Here is a 26,906-nt window from a genome sequence, read left to right as displayed (position 1 = left end):
TGAACAGGGAATTCTGTAAAAGTTTTTCCCACATAACCATTCACTTTCAGTATGCCAAAGCAGTGTTCCTCTGATATTTGTGCCTCCTGGCTTGTCCAGTCATTTGTTCTGTGGTCTGTAATCATTTATTCACATCTCTCTTTGAAAAGAACTTTTGATGATGAAAAATATATCTTAGGAAGACTCAAAACTATATGTTTGAGTGGAAAAGAAAAAATATAATTGATCTGTCTTAGGGCTCAGTCCTATCCATCTTTCCAGCGCTGATGCAGCTGCAATGCAACCCCCGAGGTAAGAAATCAAATGGTTGCTTACCTTGGAGAGACCTCTGTGACTGCCCACCACTGCAAGTTAGTTGGCAACCTTCAGTCTGGAAAGACTATGGTATCGCGCTCTGAAAGGTGGTTCTGGAACAGCGTCTAGTGTGGCTGAAAAGGCCGATTCGGGAGTGACAATCCCTTCCACACTGGGAGCAAGTGCAGTCTGTCCCTGGCCTGTCTCCCTGGCTATGGGCCTTCCTTCTTTGCCTCTTAGCCTCAGACTGTTGGCCAAGTGTCTCTTCAAACTGGGAAAGGCCATGCTGCACAGCCTGCCTCCAAGCGGGCCGCTCAGAGGCCAGGGTTTCCCATTTGTTGAGGTCCACTCCTAAGGCCTTCAGATCCCTCTTGCAGATGTCCTTGTATCGCAGCTGTGGTCTACCCGTAGGGCGCTTTCCTTGCACGAGTTCTCCATAGAGGAGATCCTTTGGGATCCGGCCATCATCCATTCTCACGACATGACCGAGCCAACGCAGGCGTCTCTGTTTCAGCAGTGCATACATGCTAGGGATTCCAGCACGTTCCAGGACTGTGTTGTTTGGAACTTTGTCCTGCCAGGTGATGCCGAGAATACGTCGGAGGCAGTGCATGTGGAAAGCATTCAGTTTCCTCTCCTGTTGTGAGTGAAGAGTCCATGACTCGCTGCAGTACAGAAGTGTACTCAGGATGCAAGCTCTGTAGACCTGGATCTTGGTATGTTCCGTCAGCTTCTTGTTGGACCAGACTCTCTTTGTGAGTCTGGAAAACGTGGTAGCTGCTTTACCGATGTGTTTGTTTAGCTCGGTATCGAGAGAAAGAGTGTCGGAGATCATTGAGCCAAGGTACACAAAGTCATGGACAACCTCCAGTTCATGCGCAGAGATTGTAATGCAGGGAGGTGAGTCCACATCCTGAACCATGACCTGTGTTTTCTTCAGGCTGATTGTCAGTCCAAAATCTTGGCAGGCCTTGCTAAAACGATCCATGAGCTGCTGGAGATCTTTGGCAGAGTGGGTAGTGATAGCTGCATCGTCGGCAAAGAGGAAGTCACGCAGACATTTCAGCTGGACTTTGGACTTTGCTCTCAGTCTGGAGAGGTTGAAGAGCTTTCCATCTGATCTGGTCCGGAGATAGATGCCTTCTGTTGTAGTTCCAAAGGCCTGCTTCAGCAGGACAGCGAAGAAGATCCCAAACAAGGTTGGTGCAAGAACACAGCCCTGCTTCACGCCGCTTCGGATGTCAAAGGGGTCTGATGTGGAGCCATCAAAGACAACAGTGCCCTTCATGTCCTTGTGGAAGAATCTGATGATGCTGAGGAGCCTGGGTGGACATCCAATCTTGGGGAGAATCTTGAAGAGGCCATCCCTGCTGACCAGGTCGAAAGCCTTCGTGAGATCTATGAAGGCTATAAAGAGTGGCTGTCGTTGTTCCCTGCATTTCTCCTGCAGTTGTCTAAGGGAGAATACCATACCAGTGGTGGACCTGTTGGCTCGGAATCCACACTGTGATTCTGGATAAACGCTCTCTGCAAGTACCTGGAGCCTCTTTAGTGCAACTCGGGCAAACAACTGGCATGGCTGCACCAGGGAGGGTAGGAGACATGCTAGGGGGAGGGAGCTATACCAGGGGGAGGGAGCGGGGTGGGAGGGAGGCTGGACCAGTGGCAGATGCTGGACCAGTGGAACTCAGCTCCACTGGATCCTGAGCTCTGTGTAGGGCTGCGCAGCCCGACACGGAGACTCTTGATTCTATGGCAGCCCCATTGCGGTGATATTCCCTTTCCTTGGGGAAGGGGACAAAAGTCTCCTTCCTCTGAGGAGTCACCAGTGGCTGCCCTGTTGTTCATAGGATGCCGTGGCAGCCATTTCAGCACCAGGGCAGTCCTGGTGGAATGGGCAGCTCAGGATTGGGCAATTACAATCTAAGGGAGGTGAGGCAAGGAGAAATGCTGGATTGGGTCCAATATCTGTTTATTTCTTCTGCGATGTGATTGGATATAAATGTTTAAAGCCATTCACTTTTGGTTTTAAGTACAGGGCAGGAGGATTTTAGGTGGGCTTTTGCAAAATATTATTATTTGGTTGTGCTGTATTATGTAGCTTGGGTCACATCTATTGTTTGTGTTGGTGACTTTGTCAATTTTGCTTTTATTTAATGTCTTTATTTGCTGCACAATCATCATCTGCCTTGAGATCTCTCCTATAAATCAACCCCATTAACCATTTTAATTAAAATTTGGGTTCTGTAGTCTTTTCCGTTCACCCATGGGGGTGTAGAAAGAACTCAACTTTCAATTCCCAGATTGCAAAAACTCGGAGAAAAGAGTGATTGACTAGGCTTCTGTTGCTGAAAAACTGGAACTGTCCCTAGTAAAGTGCGGCAGCTGGAATGTCTATCACAGCCTAAACTCCTGTACAGGATTATTGTAAGACTATAATAACAGAGGACGTAGCTTGTTTTGAGCCCTTGGAAAAGGATGGGAGGAAAGATCTCTAAGCGAATCATGGGAATCACTGAGTTACCAGGTTAGGAAGCCGAAACTTAGTTCCACATATTTGATATAATCCTTCTAGTCTGGCCTGTATATATAGACGGACTTCTTCTTACCTACTTTCCTTTGCACGTGATTTGCTCCTGGCAAATTTCTAGTAGATTAATTGCATTCATAATGTTATTAAATTGTTTTAGGAAATGAATCCTTACTTTAGGCAGGTTGTCAGGTGCAAGATTGTACAAAAAACAAAATCAAACAGGCCTTGTTAGCGTGAATCAGGGCATGTAAGCTCCTTATGGGGAGGGGGAAAAAAAACAGTGTTTGAGGGCATACCATTGTGGAAGCAAGGGGAAAGAAAGCCAACACTAGCAGAAAGACAGAATCTGCCTTTGTTGTCCTGTTTATCTTGGCTACCTCCAGTATCTGAGCCTTAAACTTGCAGTTTAACGGAAACAAGTTTTTAGGAGCACAAAGCATGGTCCTTCCAACAGTTGCATAGAAATAAACCTGATGTTATGCTTGATGCTGATGATGGCAGGCAGGGTAAGCAAATAGGCAGTAACAATGTTTAGAATGGGCATGCCAGAATATGAATGTAGAGCTGAAGTGAGTGCAAGCACTTTGGCTGCTCATCTCTTTAGCGGAAACTGCCCTCAATAAGCCACTTGACAGCAGATATTAATGAGTGACTGCATTTATCTCCATACTGTGGCAAGTGCAACCTACAGATTTCTGAAGATGGAGCTGATGTCAAAGGCTCAGGAGCAGGAAGTTCAGTTGGCAGGAGCAGGTCAGTTGGCAGGTCATAGCTCAAGGCTATACTCAATTGAGTATTTTCAGAGAATTCCTCTCACAAATTACAGCTGCTTAGATATTAGAAAAGTGGGTACTTATGTAGGTAAGATCCCCTGCAGAAGAAGCAGCAAAACATTTTTTCCCCAGCTGAGCCATGAGTCCTTTCTTCACTTCCAAAGTGATTAGAGAGGGAAATGGGTTCAGAGATAAGCAATGTATTCCTTTGGCCCACTTCCTCTGAGCTGAAATCCCCCCCCCCTTCAAGAAGTGGCTCAGAGGTAGACAGAACCTTCCCTTCCTCTCCCAAATTTTCCCTGGCAAAGAGGCCTTGGCAGAGATAAAGCAAGAAAAGGCACATTTTTGAGCAGAAAAGTCCAGACTGGAAACTGCTTGTTTAAAAGTCAAAGAGCACAATCCTAACAGTGCCCTAGCCTGGCACAAGTCCCTTGCGCCAGCCCAGGAGTGTTGCAGACATGCCGTAAGGCACATTTTCGCCCATTTGAGAGTTGGCTGGGCCAGCACGTGGATGCAGGACGGGCTGCGGAGGCTGTATACAGCCTCTGCACCAACTCTGCTGGCGAGCCTTGCATTGACCAAGGGAGGCGTTCTGGGGCGGGGGAGGATGGTCCTGGGGGCAAGCGGGTGGGGAGCAGGAGGCGGGGCTGGGACCTGGCAGTTTTGCCAGATCCCAACTCCTGCTCCTAAGCAGCACCTCTTCAGGTGGCACAAGTCCAAGGAAACTCATTGGGACTGTGGTGGCTTACCCGGGGGTAAGGGGAAGAGTTTCCCCTTGCCTTTGACTGAGCCACTTTGGAGCCCTATCTTGCACTGGATACAGCACAGGCCTCCTGGCCTGCCTGTTCCAGCACAAGATAGGATTGTGCTGAAAGTTAATTTTATTTAAGGGAAATACATCTTTGTAGGAAAGGATGGATGTGGGTCCTGTCGCTAGCCTGCCTGGCTACGTGTTTTCTCTTTAGAGAAAGGAGAGATTAAGAAAGAACTAAAACCTGAGACTAGCATTCTGCATAACCAGCCTGCATGCATTAGTTGGGGATAGAAAAGACAAAGGGAGTACGCCTTGTCCCCCTACTACTATCTACCTAGCTTTACTGCCCCCTTCTGGTGCAGGTGCAATGGCACTACACTGCTGCATACTCAAACAAGAGGCACCTTTTCAAATGGTGATTCTATATTTTTAGAAAGGAAAGAACAGTTCCTTTTTCTTCCCAGAACAGTGTATCTTGCAGTGACTATTTGCTGGTGCTCCTCTGGTGTCTTCATAAAGATTGTGAAGCAGTTTGCAACAGGATGCCAAATTTTTCCTTTTCCTTTTCCAAATTTTTCCTTTCCTACGTAAACCAATTTATAAAAGATTTTGTTGAAAACCAATATATAAATATTCTTAATCATAATAAGGTTGAAAATTGCTGGTGGCTTGGAGATCAAACTGAATCAAGGTTTCATTGATTCAAAGCTTGCCTCTGCCATGATTTCTCACTAGGTGGCCCAGTAGCTGACCTCCCATTGATGGAATGGGGCAAATGCCCACTGCAAGGAGCCTCATGCACCTCTAGGACTGCGCAGGAAGCCTTTTGAAGCTTCTGACCTGGTTGGAAACTGTGCTTCTGGTTTCCCAGAAGCACAGTTTTAGAGCCCAGGGAAGCTTCAGTAGGCTTCCCTGGTGCATCCAGGAGTCGCGTGAGGCTCTGTCGCGTGAAGCACTCCAGGTATGGGGGGGTGGATTTGCATGTGGGGGGTGCAGCATTGTGGACCTTTGCTCCAGGGTGCAGGGCTGGGGAGGTCCACCACTGAGGTGGCCATAGGTAAACAACTCCGTAGCTGTGATATGATGATGACAGTGATGATGATGTCCTTGCTAACTGGGCAAAGAGGCACCTTTTATAGTGTCCTCTTATACTTAGCAGGGGGAGAGCAACTGTCCCTTTTCAACCCAACGTGGTGTCTTTTCCAGTGGCTATTGCTGGTGTCTCTTCTGCATCTCTTTTTAGAGTGTGAGAGCCCAGTCCTATCCAATTTTCCAGTGCCGGCGCAGCCATGCCAATGGGATGTGCACTGCATCCTATGGCAGTGGGGCAGTCCCAGAGGCCTTCTCAAGGTATGGAAACATTCATTCCCTTACCTTGGGGCTGCACTGTGGTTGCACCAATACTGGAAAGTTGGATAGAATTGGGCCCTAAACTCTTTGGGGACAGGGAACCATTTACCAATTTATTTTGCTACGTCAACCACATTGTGACCTACTTTTTGTTGTAAAGCAGTATATAAGTATGATGATGATGATATTTTTCTTACAGGATGATTGCAAGGAAAACATCAGGTTAATAAATGAGAAGCTCTTTGCATGCCTGGACAACAGAAATACAAATGCTAAGTACTATCTTTATGTCTTTTAAACTATGGTCTGTCTTACTTTCAATTCTGCTCGCAGTGTTGGCTATGCAGTGCAGGTTTTTCTAGCAGATTATCATTTAAAACTATATTTCCTTAAAAAATGTTATGAGGCTCCCCCCAAAACCTGCATCTCCCAGTATGTGGCATGAACTCTGACACCAGCGGTTTAACACTAGAGAGACAAGGCAGAAGCACATCAAAGGCATTGTCTCCCCAATGAATAACCAAGATCCTACACACTCACTTTTCCCCCCCTTCCTGCACCTCTCCATAGACCTTTTCTTGCCCTTGATGTCATGTGCTAAACTCGAGGGTTTGTGGAAGTCTAATCCTTCTAATGAGGGCTTTTCTGACCCTAAACATAAAGCCTCCAAGCTCTGGCCTCTTGGCAAGCAACAAAGAGCTAAATTGTCTGCCCTTTAACCACATTCACAGAAATGAAAATCTCTGAATAAGCAAACACAGTGCAGACTAATGTAGTAAGCGGGGTGGGTGGATTGGAGTATTGTTTGTCCAGCTCAGCAGCTCCTAACAAAATCACTTTTCCTGCGCTGCATACAGGGAGATTCCCAGGCTGAATAACGGACTAGAAGAAGCTCAGGATACCAATGGCCTTCCTGTCACAGTGGGGGAGGTTGCTATGGGGGGCTTTCATAGGTTGCCTTGGCCTTTGGTGGCTGCCAGGGGCTCTGGCCCAGTTCCCACGAGCATGTATGATGGTAGAAATGCTTCAGTCCAAGCAATGCTGCCCAGCTTTGGGGTCTGACCCCAACAACGTTTGCGGTTCACTGCAAGGCAGGGGTGTCTGTAGAGAGGTCCAAGTGGACACCAGACCCTGGAGTGGACCCTACACTCTCCGCAATGTGGATGACCGTGAACGGTGGCCGTTGAAGTTCTTCAACCGAAGTTGCCAGTGCACAGGTGAGAGAAGGAGATGGTAGGAGAGACGTTCATTTAGCTGATCATAATAATAGCATTTGTATAGCACTTTCTGATCTTGAAATGTGCATCCTGTGCATTATTGTAACATCATCCTGATCAACAACAATCCTGGAAGGTGAGTACAGTGTTTTTACTCTTATATTGCAGCGGGGGAGCAGAGTGGCTTGTCTAGGCAAGTTCATAGCAGAGGCGACATCTGAAAATGGGACATCCTGATCCTAAGCCGCTGTACTACACAAACTCTATCTTCACTAGATATGACTGCACCGACCATGGCTTCAGCCTTAGGAGAAGTCTAGACTCCCGAAAGTACTGGAAAGGATCTAAAATTGGGGATTAGATTTTATCTACTTTTCTGCTCTAGTCAAATGTTTTTGCTGAAGCAAAGCTATGCTTTGTGCATCAAGTATTTTTTTTTATTTTAAATTTAGTATTCTGAACTCCTCTGATGCCTATTAAGGACTACATTTGTCATTTTTAAAAATTCACATTCTCAAAGTACTTGTAGGGAAGCAGCAAGAAAGTGGCTGCAGGTTTATCTTTGAAATGTGTTCATGGTCAGACCATGTCTGAGGTACTTTACTGGCAGAGAAACCTTCCAGGGCTTTGCCAGATACCAGTTTCAGACAATTTCCATATTACCAAGATGCATCTCTGGCCAATTTCTGGTGGCTATTTATTTGGGAAACTTATTGATTGCTTGTAAAGAAAGACATGAAAGGCGATGCGCTGTTATACTCTTTTGATTTCCTTTAGTGGTGAGAAATGCCTGATGATGATTTTAGTAAACCACATCAAACACAATGGGACTAGCATCTGGGTAAACTTGTCTAGGTGTTGTTAGTCTCCCTAAAGGTAGGTTGGATACTTAAGGCATCTTTGTAATATTAGTTTTAATTGCAATTGTACAAGCAGAACATATTGGAAGCAAACAGGCAGTTGTACTGTAGACCACAGATCTCAAAGAAAGCCACTACATCCCAAGATGTTTCATCTTCTGACAGCTTAGTCCTTTGCCCTCTTTCATACATTCAATCTACAAACTGGTTCCAACCTTTTTTCTGCTGCCTCTCCTCTGCTGAAGGGTTATCATATTTATGTTTGGGTGGGCATCACATTCCAAAAGCAGGAGAGAGATTCCAAACTATCCGGACACAATCTCCTGTCATTAGTTCTCTTGATGAAACTAACTAATCGCAATGGACTATTAGCTATCAGGGGATGATAAGGGGGTGGTCGAAGGGCTAACCGTCCTTGACAATGGGTCGGTTTGCCGCTATCCATAACAAAACAATAATGAAGCAACCACCAGCAGACAAGATAGCAAGCAGCTACCCTGCCCAAAAAATAAACAAACAAAAATCCTACCCATGAAATTTTTCTGAAATATGATTCGAATAGCTCCTCATTTTTCTCATTTTAAAAACAATCATATATAATATATGGGCACAGCCATTTATGCTTAAAATGTGCTTTAAAAATTCATCTTCAAAGACTTCAGATCTTGCACACACTCTCTTAGGAATTATAACCATCAAATGTGGACATTTCTAAGAAATCAACACTAATTCAGGTTTCGTGCATCGATAACTTGCTCAACATAATGTTGCTGTTTACAGATATAAAATGCTTTGTAGATGATGTGCAGCATGAGAGAGATCATTTGGGACCCTGTTGAAGGAAATGAGTTGTGGAAGTTACTGGAGAAGCTTTTGGCCCAGGACTCCCCAGGCGTTGGAGCTTTAGGCCATGATGATTTTGATTCTATAGAATTTTTGAACTTTTCCATATTATCAGACAAAAGGCGCAATCCTAACTTCCCTTGCGCCAGCCTAGGAGGGTCACAAATGTGCCGTAAAGCACGTTTGCACCTCCTCAGGAAGAAGCTGCGCCAGCACATGGAGGTGCACTGGAGCATGGAGGCTGTATCCAGTCATTGTATTTGAAGTCATATCAAACTTTTATCTGCAGTCTCTGGATTGTGCATGAATACCTGCTGTTATTAAATAGTGGTGTGGGTTCATGTGATGTGGGCAGATGCATGTGTGAACTGACTCTATGACTCAGCTCGCAGACTCATCCAAGGCTTCATTTCAAGTTGGGATTTACGTCCATCTTTTTATCCGCTCACCTTTTGATGTCTGATGCTGTGGTTTTGGAGTTTTAAAAACAAAAAAAGATATATTTCTGAGTGGGGAAGATATGCCTCTTGATATACACATTTATATCATGCACATGCATTTAAACATATACACATGGATACTACATGTGCATGCACATTTATACAAATGATTCCCTTCTCTGTTCCCACATACCCTCCCATCTGAATAGTAAAGTAAATGTTTGCTGAATGCGTTTGAGTTGTAGCCACTCTAACTGTAAGAACAAGCAGATTCGTTGTGAGAACAAACTTTCAATGAAACATGGTTTAATGGGTTTATTGTTTGAAGGAAACGTGTGATGTTTATTAATACATGCCTAGAACGGAAACAATTTTGGAAACATAGTCTTTTTAGCAGGTCAGAATATATTTGCTGAGGACAGGTATGTGCAGCTTCGAAGGCAGAGAGATTTGAGACCAAATTACTTGTTATTTTAATCAAAACAGCAAAGCCGACATGCTGAATTCTTTTCTAAGACAGACATTGCATGCCTATGGGGAGGGAGTATGATCTGGATCAGAATTGTGGTATATGGGGGAACAGAAATTTAATTTGTTTCTTTCATCATAATCCCAGGCTGTTTTACCTCCCCTAGTGACTGCTATTTGCTCCCAAAGAAAGCTTCCATTGGATTGGTCTAAGGACTTTAGGACCCAGTCCTCTCCAATTTTTCAGTGCCAATGTAGCCACAATGCAGTCCCGATGTAAGAGAACAAATGTTCCCTTACCTTGAGGAGGCCTCTGTGACTGCCCCTTCACAGTAGGGTGCAGCGCACACCTCGCTGTCATGGTTGCGTCAGTGCTGGAAAGATAGATAGGAGAGATAGCAGCTCTCTCTCTAGCCTAATTTACACAGGCCACTGAGCTAGAAGATTTATGAGTGAATACAGGCAAAATCATTGTATGCAACCTGTATACTAACAATTGGCATTATTCAGATATATGCTGAAAGATGGTGTGCAGGTAGATTGAACCATCCTTAGAATAATACTACAAGTATATACCAGGGGTAGCCAAACCACAGCTTATGAGCCACATGTGGCTCTTTTACATATAATGTGCGGCTGGTGCAAATGTGTTGACTGAGCTACTTTTTGCATCACACTTAATATGAAAGGTAAATAGAAAATGTTCAAGTTTCATAATTATTCACCACATATAAACTTGAGAGTTCACTGCATTAAAATATACATTTAATGTTCATGGTGAGTTTAAATGCTCCTTAAACTTTGTGGCTCTGAAGTTCATTGTACATCACTCTTATAGTCAAGCAGCAGGGCCACCCCTACTGTTCCACATATAGGCCACCCACTTTTTGTGTATAGGCATATCATTAGAAGTCAGCATTCAGATAAATGCATGTAAAAGTCTGACATATTTTGTGTACTTCTGTAGGCAGTATTGTCTGAGTGTGTTGCGGTGAGCCTGATTTTTGGGGTTAGCGATCTTAAATGTTATTGCAAGCAATAATCAGCAGTTGGACAGCTTATTTAAGACTTTTGTGGATGTGCCTCTACACTCCCTCCTATGTGGAAATCAGCAGCTGAATCCTTACTCCCACATGCCGTCTTTCTTTAAAGTTATGTCTCCTGGCACTTAGAAGAGGGCTTTCTCAGAGATGGTGCCAAATGACAAGAGGGCTGGCCAAGCCCTAAATCTTCTTAGTATCTATTGAGTGGTTATATAGCTCTTTACATAATCTCAGGTGTAAATGTGCTGACACAGCTGGATCAATCTTGTCAACTTTTGGCTCTGCCTTACTCAGTGATAATTAAGTTCACAATCAATCTGGCTGGTTTATTAGGCAACAGCTGCAGTTCAACCACATTCAGCAATATTTACTTTTCTGTCTGGGTAGTGATGGGGTGGGGGTGGGAGAGAAGCAGTTCACTGGTGACTTGTGTCCGTATGTTTCCATTGACCCGCATTCGTACTGAATTCAAGGTGCTTGCTGTTTACTGGCAGGTCATGACGTGGTAGTGCCACAGTGAGCACTTTGCCACTATGGAAGGGACACCTTTTATTTCTGTGGCCTTTTGCTTTTTGGCTCATTCATATCACAGGCTCTCTTTTAATGATCCTTTCTTTTCACACAGGAAATTTTGCTGGCTATGACTGTGGGGATTGCAAATTTGGCTGGACTGGGCCCAGCTGTGATGCAAAGAAGCCTTTGGTGGTTCGGAAGAACATCCATGACTTGACTGAAGAAGAGCGAGAACAATTCTTAGATGCTCTCGACCGTGCAAAGACATCCCTTCACCCAGACTATGTGATCACCACCCAGCATTGGCTGAGTCTCCTTGGTCCCAGTGGAAATGATCCACAAGTTGCAAATTGCAGCATTTATAACTACTATGTGTGGCTTCACTATTATTCAGTCAGGGACACTTTGTTAGGTTAGTGCAAGGGTTCTCAAACTTTTTAGTACTGGGACCCACTTTTTAGAATGACGATCTATTGGGACCCACTGGGATGTGATGTCATGGCCGGAAGTCATGGACATCATCAAGCAGGAAAATTTTAAACAATTCTAGACTGCAATCCTTTTCACACTTACCCAGGAGTGAGCCCTGTTGACTATCATTGTTAAAAACATACATATAGTAAGCTGTTAAATGTACAGATCTGTAATATTTCACATGGTAGTCACATGCATGGTAGCATCAAGTTTAATATATTAAAAATAGAATATTGAAATGAATGGGGACCCACCAGAAATTGGCTCATGACCCACCTGGTGGGATTAGGTTATAAAAAGAGGTGGAAGACTTTGCTGATATAAGATAAGCAGGTTTTAAATGAGAAAATAATTGTTGGCAACCTTTTTAATTGAGATTTTCCACTTACTGTATGCAAGTCATTTAGAAACTATCAGTGCATGCATGTGTACTCAGACGTAGGTCCCACTGAGTTCAATGGTACTCTCAGGTCAGTGTGTATAGGACTGCAGCCTATCTTAAAGTCACACAACTTGTTCACACATTCTCCTCTTTCAGGAAACAAAACCAGTGTTCCTGTGGACAGACCATGTGAGAACAAGATTGCCAACGGACTAGGAAAAAAAACTAGCTTGACCAGCTCTTGTACCTTTAACAACTTGATCTTGCAGAAGTCTGCTGTTGGTATTTTTAACAGTGTGGAGATCAGCATTAGCTGCTAATGTCTGTAGATTAGGGGCCCAATCCTATCCAATTTTTCAGTGCCAGTGCAGCCATGCTATTGTGGTATGTACTGCATCCTTTGGTGGGAATGCAATCACAGAGGCTACCTTAAGGTATGAGAACATGTTCCCTTATCTTGGGGCTGCATTGCGGCTACACTGGTGCTGAAAAATTGGATAGGATTGGGCCCTAAGCTGCTGCAAGAGGCACAAGAGCATTAAAACATTGGCACCCTATATGGAAACGGACTGTCACGTTCTGTGCCATAGATTGGGCCTGCACAACTTGTGGTTGACTGAGGGCGCAATCCTAACGCTTTATGTCAGTGCTTTCCAGCACTCGCATAATGGTTCCAATGGGACGTGTGCTGCATCCTGCAGTTGGGTGTCACTCACGGAGGCCTCCTCAAAGTAAGGGAATGTTTGTTCTCTTACCTCAGAGCTGCATTGCCCTTATGTCCGTGCTGGAAAGCACAGACATAAGGGGTTAGGATTGCTCCCTAAGCTGAATTCAGTTTGGCAGGTCATGAGTTGTGCAAGCCAACTGCAGATTTTTTCCAGAAAGAAATGTGTGTCTTCCTTGAAGGCACTCTTTTTATAGCAGGTGTCTGGGTGAAGGCATTTTGCTAAAGTAAGGACAGGTCACTGTAAGCAACAGGTGAGCCCCTATGAAGGATCATAGAGAACAGCATGCTAATGTGGTTATTGAGTACAATTACATCCTAAAGTTCTTCCATCATGGAACTCAAGGCAGGATACCTGGGGCTTCCATACAAGCACTAACAAGACCTAGCTCTCCTTGGCTTGAATAAATTGGCTGGCTCACACACCCTCTACACCAGGGGTGTCAAACATACACCCAGATCCAGCCTGTGGAAGCTATTCATCCAGCTCACATGATGATTGGGTGCTTTTTATGTCTGTGAAAAGAGCCAGTTGTTCTGACTTATAGCACTTTGACTTCATTTGGAACTGCATGCACTTGCACAATGCCCCAACAAATGTATGCGCATGCTTCATGGCCACTCTTGTGTGGTGTGCCTATGGCTTCTGCACATCAACTGACTTGTGGTTTCACAACAACTCCCACACCAGCAATCAGTGCCTTTTGCTGCAGCAGCTGCTTGTTCCAGCCCCTCCTGCCTGTGCTTCTTTTTGCAGATGCCAGGAGTAGACAAGACACCTTGCCACTTCTTACAAGGAGGAGGTGAGGTGGCTTTGATCTTGTGTAGTTAAAAGAAGCTGCATGGTGTTCAGTCATCCAAACTTTGCTTGTTCGCTGTGTTGACAAGGTTTTCCTGTTCAGCTAAAAATGCCTTTGTGGCTTCAGTGGCAAACAAGAAACTTGCATCCCGATCTTGTGCAGAGAGTAACTCCTACTAAATTCAATGAATCTTACTCCTCAGCAGCAGGAAAGCTAGAGAGGGACAGAGTGGGAAGAATTGCAGGCGCCACAACACACCATGCAAGTGGCCTCTCCCACTCGCTGTTGGAGTCATTCTGGGCAGTGATGGCAATGTAAATTATCAAGGTACACCATCAGTTTTTTGACAAGGCACTCTGTGCTCACATCCTTCAATGTCCCTACTAATAAATGACCCTCCCCAAAACTTATGTGGCACACCTGCTGAAAATTCATGGTGCACCAATGTGCTGTGGCACATTGGTTGAAAATGGTTGCTCTAGGGCAGCCATTTTCAACCACTGTGCCGTGGCATACTGGTGTGCTGCGAATGGTCCCCAGGTGTGCCGCGGGAGTTTGGTGGAGGGTCATTTATTAATAGGACCATTGGGGATATGAGCCCCTCACCAACAGAAAGGTGTGCCTTGACAATTGTCCACAAACTGATGGTGTGCCTTGACAATTTTAGTACCTCGTCGATGTGCCATGAGACAAAAAAGATTGAAAAATCACTGCTCTAGGTATTAGAAGTGAGAATTTGGCATATCCTGGACAAGAGTTTCTGTATTTTTATTGCTGTTAGAGCATGGAGAAAATAGATCCCTTTCTAATGTGTATTCTTGTGTTGCCCTCTTTTTAGGACCTGGTCGTCCCTTCACAGCAATCGACTTTTCCCATCAAGGACCTGCCTTTGTGACCTGGCATAGGTACCATTTACTGCAACTGGAAAGAGATCTGCAGGTGAACTATAGCACGTCTCTGCCTGTATCTGAAAGATGAAGCTGGGGTAGCAGCCAGCCTTCACATTAGCATCAGGCAGGGGTCCTCAGTGAGGGTGGACCTGGCACACCAATGAACCTCTTGTGTGTCTGGTTTGGTTCTGCAGCCTCAAACTGGAAACACATTAAGATATTCCCGGAGGACGAGGTGCAATGTGACAGGGGAGTTTGGAGCACCTATTTACCACTAATGTCTGCTGTAGGGACAGGCAGGGGACCAGTGTAGGTTGATGTGGGAATTGAATTACTCAGATGAGCATAGCCCTCTCCACCCCAGTACAGCTCTGCCAAAAATCAAGATTTATTTATTCATTTTTAGTCCCTGCATATGTAGCATAAACAAGCAGATGGCATCGTTCAGTCTTGTTTTGGTGCCAAAAAGTACCAAATCAAAGGACTTGGTGTGAACATAAGAAGATCCCATGAGTTATTTGTATAGGAAGAAGTATTTCCTTTCAGTTGTGTTGAATCTTTTGGCAGCCCATATCATGGGATGACAGTCCTGAAATTCTAAGGGGGTGGAGGGAAGAGAGGGAGAGAGAATACACTATTTTGCTAGTCCTTGCAATTCATAATTTTCAATACATCCACTAGGCCTTTTGTGTATGTACATACACATACACATACTTATGTTGGGTCAATGAAGGAATAAACACAACCAGTGGTGTAGCTAAGGGGGTGCAAGGGGTAGCAACTGCACTGGGCAAGAAGCTTTAGAGGGACAATAACCTGAGCTTGACACTAGTGGCCAAAACTGTGAAAACCTTGGTATTTTAAAATAATACCATCATGTTATGTACCATTCAGTGCAGAATTTAATGCAGAATGCAACAAATCAAACCAGATCAAAATATCTCTATTCTATCAATTTTTAGCCAAATAACCAGAAAATAAAAACACAACTGCATTATGTAACAAAAACGGGATTTTTAAAACTCAAAACTGGCTAATGAGACTGATTGTTCTGAGAGCCAATTAGGTGTTATTATGATATAGCAGGAAACCAATAAGGCATGAATATGGGGAGAGCCTGGGGGTAGGCAGCAGAGAAAGTGGGCAGGGAACTGCTTGGGGAAGAAGGTGGATTTCCCCCCATTTTCACTTTTTTAAAAGCCCGGGCATGACGGCACTTCTGGGGCATCATTTTGAACTTGGCACCGGGCCACACAATCATTAGATATGCCACTGAACATAACCCGTTTGGAAGAAAAATGTCTTTTTGAGGAAGATGATCTTTCTTAGCTTTTTCAGAAGAGGAGAAAATAATGTGCTTTCCCAAGATTAACAGCAAACTGTGTCACCTCGGACCTGCACTAGCAATTTCGCTAGTGCAAGTTCAAGGAGAGAAAGGGGGCAGGAAGGCAGCACAAATGGGGGATCAGGATTCAGTGTGCACCCTACTGTCACATGCCCCATCCCCACTTGGTTTCACCCTTCCTCATACCGTTCCATCCTTCCCATAACCCCTCCTGCCTCTCCCACTGTCTTACCTGCTCTGAAGGGCAGAGCCAACCATGTTGGTAAGAAGGCTTCATTCTTCCTACCAGCATCCTGGCAACACAGCCTGTTGCCAGTAGGTGCTTTACAACTGCTTTTCAGCAGTCTCTGGCAGCGGAACACATGTTGCTGCTGGCCAGAGCTCATAGGATTGGACTGTAGGCAAAGCTACTCTGAAGTGCAGCTGTGCTATCTATTATTCCAGTACTTCATAGCATGTTGTTCATGGAAAGAAAAAAGAAAATGGAAATTCACTGGTTCTTGAACTATTTCAGAGGTGGAAGTTTTCAGTCTTCCCATGCCAAGAGCCCTACTTCGATTATTTGATGGCCAACCAGGACAGGTTCTGAGGTGTCCTCAGTAGGGCCAAGGGAATTTATATACCTTTGAAGTTTTTTTTTTTAATTTTCTCTATTGTTTTATTATTTGTTTAATGGTGGATTTTAGACAACATTGGAAGCTGCTGTTAGTAGGAAAAGCAGGGCAAAAATGCCAAACAATACATTGAAGGATGAGGTGGTGGGAAGCTGATACATGAAATCAGAGGTGTAACTCACTGCCCCAGCACCAGTTGCAGTGACATCAGGACATCACATGACATTGTGATGTCACTTCTGGGTTCTCCTCAGAAGAGGGGACACTCACTGTGGTGCTTCACACCCCCTGTTCTTTCTCCTGTGGAGGCTCCCCATTGAAGAAGAAGGAACCAGGGCACACAGCCACAGCTACCGGCACCATAACTAGGGAGAAGACTGAGGGGCAGTCATGCCCCCCCCCATTGGTATAGCATCCAGGCCAGGTACCCCTCGGGTTCCACCCTAGTTATGCCTCTACATGAGATATATTGATTTGTGAAGTGTTCTAAAAGGTTGTGTGAGTGTTGCATACATCATGGAAAAGAATCAGTAGAAAGATGTTTCATCTGCCCTCTCTCTCTCTCTCTCTCTCTCTCTCTCTCTCTCTCTCTCTCTCTCTCTCTTTCTGTCCTTATATTATCCAGCGGCTGATTGGCAATGAGTCGTTTGCATTACCTTATTGGAATTTTGCAACAGGCAGAAATGAGTGTGATGTGTGTACCGATCATCTTCTTGGAGCCTCAAGACTGGATGATCCAAACTTAATAAGTCAGAATTCAAGGTTTTCACGTTGGCAGATTGTATGCAATAGGTAACTGAACTGTGATGATGCTAAGATATCGGGGACCTGGAATCGTTTCTTAACTTTCTTTTTCTCAAACTACCAACCAACAATTAATAATTGTTCATTGGTGCAGAATCTGCCTTTTAACTGATTAATCCATTAAGTTATTGATTACAGTTAAATATGCTTATTACCAAAACCAATATAGGTGCTTTTGAAAATACTGATATATTATAAGTTAACTTACAATTTAATAAACAAATGTTGCCATTCAAGCCAGTCCTTTTTAAACATTTAAAGTTATGATTTATTTTCTCTTGTACAGACAGCTTTTAGGACAGTGTGTGCAAGAGGGAATGAACAGTGCAGATCTTTAACCCCCTTTCTTCCCCCCACAAACATGTGGCCTAGTGTAGGGCAATTTGCATGGCCATTACCTCCAATGCTTACTTCCCCTGGGGGCTGGGGCTAAGAATAGGCCCTCAGTTTGGCTGTACTTGTCGTAAGAGGCGACTAAACAGCCACCGGGTAGATGGGACTTGTCAGCCTAGGAAGGCAGCTCATCTAAGAGAAGGAAACTCTGACCTCAAACCTCCACTGCCTTGTGGCTACATCCAGTTCTGGAAAAGGCTTCAGGAGTCAACCTCGAGGCAAAATCAGGAGCCGGAGTCCCTTAGGCAGTTCATGGCTGAACACAGTCACGTTCTGGCAACTCCTGCGACGCCGCTGGAACCAACCGTATTGGCTTCTGCCTTTCCATTGGACCATTCCAGCGACGTGGAGAGGGGGGATTTGCTGCATGGGTAACAGCCTATCCTCCATACCTTCTTTACCCAGGCTTCGCGCACTGGAGAGGACACTCCAACTTCGCCATACGGCATCGGCACAACACGGGAAGCAGCAGTTTACCGGTTATAAGTCTTTGCTCGATTGGCGTAGAGCATGACGCCAGGGGCTGCTTCTGACGGTGGGAGAGATCATTGCATCTCATTGGGCAGCTACCGCCCGCCTTAAGCTGGGCAGTCCCCAGCCAGTAAGGTGTTGCCTCGCCACGGTCCGTTAACCTCATGGGGTGCGTGGGGTTTAGGGTGAAAACCGACAAGCGGATCGATAACTCTGCACCATGCAACAGAAAACAGAAAACTACTGCCCTAAAGCTGGGCACCTGGAACGTTAGGACAATGACACCTGGCTTCTCTGATGACCTGCAAGAAATAGACGCTCCCGGATTGGCCTTTTCAGCCACACTAGACGCTGTGCCAGAACCACCTTTCAGAGCGCGATACCATAGTCTTTCGAGACTGAAGGTTGCCAATAAAAAAAATACCTCCAATGCGGAGGGGCTGTTTAAACGCCAGATACATAGGTCCAGCAGCTCACTCCTTCCCAAGGCCCTGGCACACAACTGTCATCCAGTTTAAAATCCCCCCCCCCCGTGATTCATTGGTAGAAGTGTTAGCTAACTTTCCAATTAAAGCTTGCAGCCCTACCTTTCTGTACTTCAAAAACCAATCCCAGCAAAACATAGCCCCATTCCAACTGCTCAAATAACCAATCAAATCAATTCTAACTGCTCCATGTCACCCTGTTTTTGATCTCAGTTTAGATGATTATAATCGTCTGGTTACGCTATGTAATGGAACCAATGAAGGGCTCCTCCAGAGGAACCCGTTTGGCAGACCGGGTGATCGCTTGCCAACCATGGAAGATGTCCACAATTGTCTTTCACTTCAGGACTTTGATAAGCCTCCTTTTTTCCGGAATTCCAGTTTTAGCTTCAGGTCAGTTCTTTGCTTTCTACTTATGGTTTTGCTTAGTGATTCATTTCTTTCAGACCTGTGGACCCCCAAGATCAGTGGTTCCCATCCTTAGGAGCCCAAAGACTAATGAGGCAAAAATTGGAATAATCATGCAAACCCTACCCCCACCCCCGCACATACAAAAAATGCAATTAAATTTGTAATAATTGGAGAACATTTCTCAGACATTTGTTAGATTTATTATTTATAGAAAGGATTTCTGGGTTGCTGCCTTTTTGCTGGCTGCACATGGTCTGTTCTCTGTCCTCTTTGGTGGTCCATTTGGGACCACATGCTGAGTGAGATGCTGAAAGTGATAGAATGCAATCTTTTTTTTTTTTTTTTTCCCCTGGGACCTCATTGGATACTTCTCAGAGTCTCGTGGACCACTTGTGGTCTGCGGAGCACACATTGGAAACCAGTTCCCTAGATTATCATCTTTGCTTGCCCTGTGCTACAGGAATGCTTTGGAAGGATTTGATAAACCAGACGGAACTTTGGACATGCCAGTTGTGAGTCTCCATAACTTGGTTCATTCTGTCTTGAACGGAACCAGTGCTTTCCCTCATTCTGCAGCCAATGATCCTATCTTTGTGGTAGGTCTCCCCCCCCCCCCCTGCAAATTCCTTAAAATGCTTGTGTGCCTAGAAGGAGGTAGTGTTTTACAAACCTGTTTAGTTTAAGGACACCCTGAAAGCTTTTATCCCTTGGTCATTTGTGCTATCTTGTTTTCAGTGTTTTGCGGCCATAGAGTAGGACATGGGCTCCCTCTGGTGACCAAAATAAAGCTTGATCCCTGCAGCTTCAGTAATTGGGTTGAAATGAAAACGCTGGCGCATTGAATAACTTGTTTAAAAAAAAAGTCTGTTTCATCTTAGCATAACCCTGTAACAATGCCGAAAAAAGAAAGTCACTGGTAGATTCCTTGAACATAGGTTTTAAGCTTGCTTTGAGAAATGTTCATTCTTTGGGGTCCAGAATGGGGTCTGCAGGTATCCATTGCTCACAGAACCCCATGTAAAGTGTACTGAGCATAACTGGGCTCTGTGATAAATGATCCTGATAAAAATGAAATAAAACTATCAAAAGCAGCTCAAAATTGCCCTTCCAGAGAACACAGACATGATGACATCTAAGTATTTCTAAATCACAATGCAAACATTTATAAATGAGCATATTAGACTAGATCAGGGTTGTCCAAACTTTTTGGCAGGAGGGCCACATCATCTCTCTGACACTGTGTTGAGGGCCAGGGAAAAAAAGAATTAATTTACATAATACATTAATTTAAAATATGAATAAATTTACATAAATGACTATATTAGAGATGGAACTTATATGAATGAATGAAGGTCTTGCAATAGCTCAAGGCCTATAAAAGGACTTGCACAAAGTAGCATAGTACCAAGAATATATAATGGCTCATATCAATGTGGATTGTCAGATGATTTGCTAGCCACTTTCACCACAAATCTGCACAATCATACTAATGTGAATTTAAAGTCTGTGTGGACTGAATTTCCAGATCCTTCATTCCTTTACTGATGCAATTTTTGATGAGTGGATGAAACGATTTCGCCCATCTGAGAGTGCATGGCCTCAAGAGCTGGCACCAATTGGCCATAACCGGCTATTCAACATGGTGCCCTTCTTCCCTCCTGTGACCAATGAGGAACTTTTTGTCCCTGCAGAGCAGCTGGGCTACAGCTATGCCATCGATCTGCCAGGTAATGCCTACATGGATTTGTAATCATTTGCCATAGGGTTACAACCTTATGCTGCAGTCCAGAAGTGAACTCGTGCACAGAGGAAATACTAAAGGCCATGTGGAGTTTGGGGTGACGGCAAAAACCTTGAGAGCACTCTGATGCATGTGTTCTCATGTATATTCAAGGGCTGCCCAATCCTACCTAAATCCCTGCTCAGTGATGCTGCTGTACCAGTGTGGATTCCACTGTATCCTGCAGGGGATTTTTTCAACTGCTGGAGATTTCCTCAGGGTGAGCCCCAGCAGCCTCCATGGGGCAACTGTGTCTGCTCAATCACTGGTGGAACTCCATTTTGTTCTGTGAAGGCGGATCAGGCCTGAGGAGGGGCTTGGGATTCAGCATGTGCCACTGCTGCCAATCCCACCCCCCTCCTGGGCCTGATCCATCCTCCTCCCTTCCCCCATCACCATCCCATTCCACCCCCAACCCTCATACTGCCTGTGCCCCTTTCAACCCCCTCCCCAACTCCCTGTATGGGCTTACCTGCTCCACCAGTGTGCCTGCTGCACTCGTTGACAGAAGCTACTTTATGACAGCTGTAAAGCAGCCTCTGATGGTCTGGGCAGGAGGTCTGGTCTAGAGGGTAGAGCATTTGCCTGAAGATAACATCCGCAGGTCGCCAGTTCGAGGCCACCGGCACCGTGAATGGTGAGACCTTGAAGCAGCTGAGAAGCCAGGCCGAGTTATTTCACCTGCTCTTTGGTGTGAGCGAAGAAGCGTCTTGGCTGCCCTCCATGTGAGAGATAAAGGAGCTGCTTGTCAGCTTGCATGGAAGGAAATCGGAGGCCAGAATGTACCAGATCAAAAAGATCCATCTGAAATGTTGTGGTTCTTGAAAGATAGGAACTTTTCTTTGATTGTAAAAATCCCTATGGGGATTTAGAACAGCCTGCCCATGTAAACTGCCTTGAATAAAGTCTGAGGAGAAATCTGATGACCAAGAAAGGTGGTATGTAAATACATGTATTATGATGATGATGATGATGATGTTGCCATGGGAAGGGGATAGGATGGGGGCATGAGTGTGTGACTCTCCCTTGGGTATGGAACATGGAGCAATGCCTCTCCGTGAGTAGCTTTTAAAGAGTATCATGAGGGTCTCATAATTTGCATGTGGTGCCTTTTCTTTCCAGATTTCTTTCTAGGAGCGAAGCTTTCTCCCTGTTGATAACTGACTTTGTTTTTCTGCCTTTTCAGAGTCAGCGGGAGAGGCTCGTGCTTGGGCTCTTATGGTTGGATCAACTATTGGAGGGGCTCTGATAGCTTTAGTTGTGCTGGTCCTTCTGCTTGTTCTCTTCCAGCACCGGAGGCACCGGAAAGGATTTGAGCCTCTGATGAATGCAAAATTCAACGTAAAGAAATATACTGATGAGGCCTAAGGTTATTGCTTTTAACATGGAGAAAACTGACAACATTGGTGAACACTGAAATAATCATCTTACTGTAATCTATGGTGCTCTTCTAAGAAGGCTGTAGCATGTGATCATTGCCTGAGTAACCCTCCCCTCCCCCCCAAAAAACCCTACATAAGACAAGGATTGGATTTCATTTGGGCCCCATAGCTTAAATCAATGCCAATTTCAAATACATCAATGTCCTGCTGCGGGGCCTGTCTTCAGCACTCCTTCTCCCATTAGTGTGGGCACCCATCTTGGCAGAGACACCGTGCTACTGTCTATGCCCGATTTGAGAGTTCCCACCCTGATAGTCTGCTGACAAATCTACACTTCTCTATGCCAGTGGTGTAGATAAGACATTTGCCACCAGGGCCCAAAAAATGTTTTTATGTCCCCCATATGACAAAATAAAATGTAATTAATAATTAATCAAAAGATTACAATAAGTAAGTCAGCTTCTCTCAACAGTGGAATTGTGCTTTCTGACTCTTGTTCACTTTATTCTGCTTTCAAGAAAACATGAAGATGCTTGTGGAAGGGAAAGGGGAGCGGGGAAGTACCAGGACTTCAGAGGAGGAGACATGAGAGGAAAAGGTGGGGGAAGGAAGAGATGCAGCCACCTACTGCCCATTTATTACTCTTTTTGGACACATGCAGAAGGAACTGTGCTGAACTGCTTCTGACAGACAAGCAGGAGAATAGATCCGGTCAGACCCATACCTCTTTCACTCCCACAACTTCTTCTCTTCCATTTTCTCTATTTTTTTCCCCAAATATGTGCAAGTGGCACTCATCCCCTCTGAAAAACACCCATGCAAGTCTTGCCTCAGCTATTAGACTTGAGACCCCACCAACATCTGCAGTGTCCTTGTGCTCCAATCCCCTCCAGCCGGTCTTCCTGAAGTTCCCACCCTGTGTAGACCAAGGAACATAAGAACATAAGAACAGCCCCACTGGATCAGGCCATAGGCCCATCTTGTCCAGCTTGCTGTATCTCACAGCCGCCCACCAAATGCCCCAGGGAGCACACCAGATAACAAGGGACCTCATCCTGGTGCCCTCCTTTGCATCTGGCATTCTGACATAACCCATTTCTAAAACCAGGAGGTTGCCCATACACATCATGGCTTGTACCCCGTAATGGATTTTTCCTCCAGAAACTTGTCCAATCCCCTTTTAAAGGCATCCAGGCCAGTCGCCATCACCACATTCTGTGGCAAGGAGTTCCACAGACCAACCACATGCTGAGTAAAGAAATATTTTCTTTTGTCTGTTCTAACTCTCCCAACACTCAGTTTTAGTGGATGTCCCCTGGTTCTGGTGAGAGTTATGTGAGAGTGTAAAGAGCATCTCCTTATCCACTCTGTCTATCCCCTGCATAATTTTGTATGTCTCAATGATGTCCCCCCTCAGGCGTCTCTTTTCTAGGCTGAAGAGGCCCAAATGCCATAGCCTTTCCTCATAAGGAAGGTGCCCCAGCCCAGTAATCATCGTAGTCGCTCTCTTTTGCACCTTTTCCATTTCCACTATGTCTTTTTTGAGATGTGGCAACCAGAACTGGACACAATACGCTAGGTGTGGCCTTACCATCGATTTGTACAACGGCATTATTCACTCTGCAGCACCAAGAGGAAAAGATCAGGTGATGGCTGGAGGAAGCCCCCCTTAAAAATCCTCTTCAGAGAGTGTGTGCAGAGAACCCCTTGCCAGGTTTAAAACAAAAAAAGTGCTCTGAAACTTATGGCCTGAACTAAGGAGGAAAACAATTTGTGCAGGAGAGAGAAGGAGAAGCTTAAGGGCATTAGTTAGATAATGATGTGCAACGGGATTCCTGAACCTAGGATTACATTTGCCAGCAGGCAATGCTATGACCTGGAGAACTTTGAAAAATGGGAGAATAGGAAGGCCTGATTGAAAGAGACTGTCTGGGGGCAGGTGAGTAAGGGCGGCTGAAAACCCAGCAAGGAAAGGGAGTGAAGAGTTCTTGATTGCAGAGCTCTGGCCTGCCGCTGGCACAGATGTGCTAGGGAAGCCCTGAAGGAAAAGGCCCACACTGATGTTTTAACACACACACACCCACATCCGGTAGGTGGCCTGAAGCTTGGGGAGACCTCGCATGACCTCTCCAGGCCCTGCCTGGCTTCAGAGGACCTGCCGAAGGCCTTAAAAAGTACTTCTGGTTTTCGAGTGCCACCTCTCCTAGGCCTCAGAAGGCCTCCAAGGGGTGGTACCTGATACCTGGGGCAACTGAATCCCCTCTTAGCTACATCACTGCTCTATGCAACCCCAAATGGGTTTGAGGAAGCTGAACTACACTGCTTTACCCAACCAGACAGCTTCTGAGATAAACTTTGCAATACAATCTCAAGGGGTCACCAACCAGCCTCCCTGAGCTGAACAACTTATTGAGATCATTTTGGGTTCCCCTGACTCTTGTTCACTTCAGGGTGTACAGCCAGTTCCAATTCCTGCTCTGTGTCCTACTTTATATACCTGCCAGCTGTGAACATCCTGGCTAGAACCATCACACTTTTAGAATGGTCCAGAGATGGCAAAATAAAAATAAATAAATATCCTCACCAATGGCCAATCTGCTGAGAGGCAAAGCACTCCTGTGTCCAGCCTCAGAATGTCCCACAAGAAAAGCAGTGTGCCCCAAGGATCTGTCCTGGGACGGATGCTTTTCTGCCTGTTCATAAATGACCTCAAGACAGGGATAAGCAACGAGGTGGCCAAGTTTGCAGAGAGCACTAAATTTTTCTGAGTGGTGAAGACCAGAAGGGATTGTGAAGAGCTCCAGAAGGTTCTCTCCAAACTGGGAAAATGGGCAGCAAAATGGCAGATGTATTTCAATGTAATATTGGGGCAAAAATCAAAACATCATGTGTAAGCTAATGGGTTCTGAGCTGTCTGTGACAGAGCAGGAGAGAGATATCTTGGGGTACTGTTGGACAGCTCGATGAAAGTATCAACCCAATGTGCGGTGGTGGTGAAGAAGGCTAATTCCATGCTTAGGATCATTAGAAAAGGTATTGAGAATCAAACAGCTAATATAATGCCATTGTATAAATCGATGGTAAGGCAAGTATTGCGTCCAGTTCTGGTTGCCACATCTCAAAAAGGGTATAGTGGAAGTGGAGAAGGTGCAGAAGAGAGTGACCAAAATGATTACTGGGCTGGGGCATCTCCCTTACCAGGAAAGACTACACAGCATTTGGGGCTCTTCAGTCTAGAAAAGAGGCACCTGAAGTGGGACAGGATTGAGAAATATAAAGTTATTCAGGGGTTGGAGAGAGTGGATAGAGAGATGTTCTTTTCTCTCTCACAAACCAGAACCAGGGGACATCCACTCAAATTGACTGTTGGGAGAGTTAGGACAGACAAAAGAAAATATTTCTCTACCCAGTGTGTAATTAGTCAGTTGACCTTGGCACAGAAAGTGGTGATGACATCTGATCTAGATGCCTTTAAAAGGGGATTGGACAAATTTCTGGAGGAAATGTCCATCACGGGTTACAAGCCACGATGTGTATGCGCAACCTCCTGACTTCCGAAGTAGGTTACGTCAAAATGCCAGATGTAAGGAAGGGTACCAGGATACAGGTCTCTTGTGGTCTTGTGTGCTCCCTGGGGCATCTGGTGGGGCACTGTGAGATACAGGAAGCTGGACTAGATGGGGCTATGGCCTGATCCAACGGGGATCAGGCCATTCGATCAGGCAATAGATTGTGTGTTCTTATGAGTCAGTGAGGAGGTCTCACAAAGGCTGAAAACTCAATGAACTGAGGGGGGCAACACCAATGTAATGGCTATTCCAGGCCTGTCCTGTCCAGCCAGTATCCATGGAGTTCCTTGATTCTCCAGCTCCTTCCTTGAGTGAGGGCAAAAATGTCCCTGCCTTAATCATGGTAATGAAAGGACAGTATTTTGAAACTGTAGGTTGGCTATAAGATCATAACTAACTGCTATACATAAATACATGTAATAAAACTCTGATACCTTAAGAGAGAGAGAGAGAGAGAGAGAGAGAGAGAGAGAGAGAGAGAGAGAGAGAGCAGCTTCTTTGGAAGGGTGCAATTGGAGTAGGGGGTGGAGCAGGAATGTTTAACCTTCTGTCTGCCTGCAAATTCACTCCTTCAAATAGCCCGGCTACTATCCATCCATGCTTGTTCATTAATAGTGAACCAGAAAATGCTGGAGAGTACGCAGAGGCTGGATTCACTGCATTGATACCCGTGGAGTGCATAATGGAGTGGAATTTGCTGCAACAATATGTTGTGATGGCCACTGTAGTTTAAATTAAAAAAAAAATTCAGAGGACTATCACTTGTTACTAGTCACAATGGTTATAGGATACCTCAAGGTGCTTGCCATGGGATGTCAGTTGCTGCAGAGCATCAGGGGTCTTCATGCCCTCAGAGGCATCCCGTTGACCACTGTGGGAAACAGGATGCTGGACCATATTGAGTTTTTGGTCTAATCCAGCAGGGATCATCTTTGTTTTTCCCTCCCCAAAAGTGATTGGCACTGTCAAACCTGACCTCCCCAGCAGCAGATATAATGAGTGTGATCCAACATTGGCACAGTTCTAAGTAGTGAGTTTTATTCTGTGCTCCTGGGGCTGGATATTAGTATTTTTGAAAACTAACTTGCTGCCTTTAGTTTAGTTTAAAATGTACAAATACGTTTAGTTTAAAACGTATGGTGATTTCTTAATCCTCTCACTTATACACACTGAGAAGATATACATTTAGCACACAATCGGCCCTTACCTAAGTGACTCTTTATTTTGCCTTACCAATGAAATGTGTGTATCCCACCCACAAATTATTGCTACATGTAGTCATGTCTAATGTGTA

At 45.0% G+C, this 26,906-nt stretch overlaps 1 protein-coding gene across 1 annotated transcript; it reads left to right on the top strand.

Annotated features, from left to right (window-relative positions):
• The first annotated feature begins 6,608 nt into the window (after window positions 1-6,608).
• On the top strand, window positions 6,609-22,029 carry DCT (dopachrome tautomerase). Its single transcript, XM_066621353.1, has 8 exons — window positions 6,609-6,921; window positions 11,201-11,500; window positions 14,307-14,407; window positions 16,943-17,109; window positions 18,684-18,863; window positions 19,342-19,477; window positions 20,407-20,608; window positions 21,848-22,029. The coding sequence occupies exons 1-8, from the start codon at window positions 6,609-6,611 to the stop codon at window positions 22,027-22,029; spliced, it is 1,581 nt and encodes a 526-aa protein (XP_066477450.1).
• Window positions 22,030-26,906: the final 4,877 nt, after the last annotated feature.

Source organism: Tiliqua scincoides, chromosome 3, assembly GCF_035046505.1.
Source record: "Tiliqua scincoides isolate rTilSci1 chromosome 3, rTilSci1.hap2, whole genome shotgun sequence".
In the NCBI taxonomy this organism is placed as follows: Eukaryota; Metazoa; Chordata; class Lepidosauria; order Squamata; family Scincidae; genus Tiliqua; species Tiliqua scincoides.
Note: the sequence above shows the minus strand (reverse complement) of the source record. Positions and strands in the feature narration are given on the sequence as shown.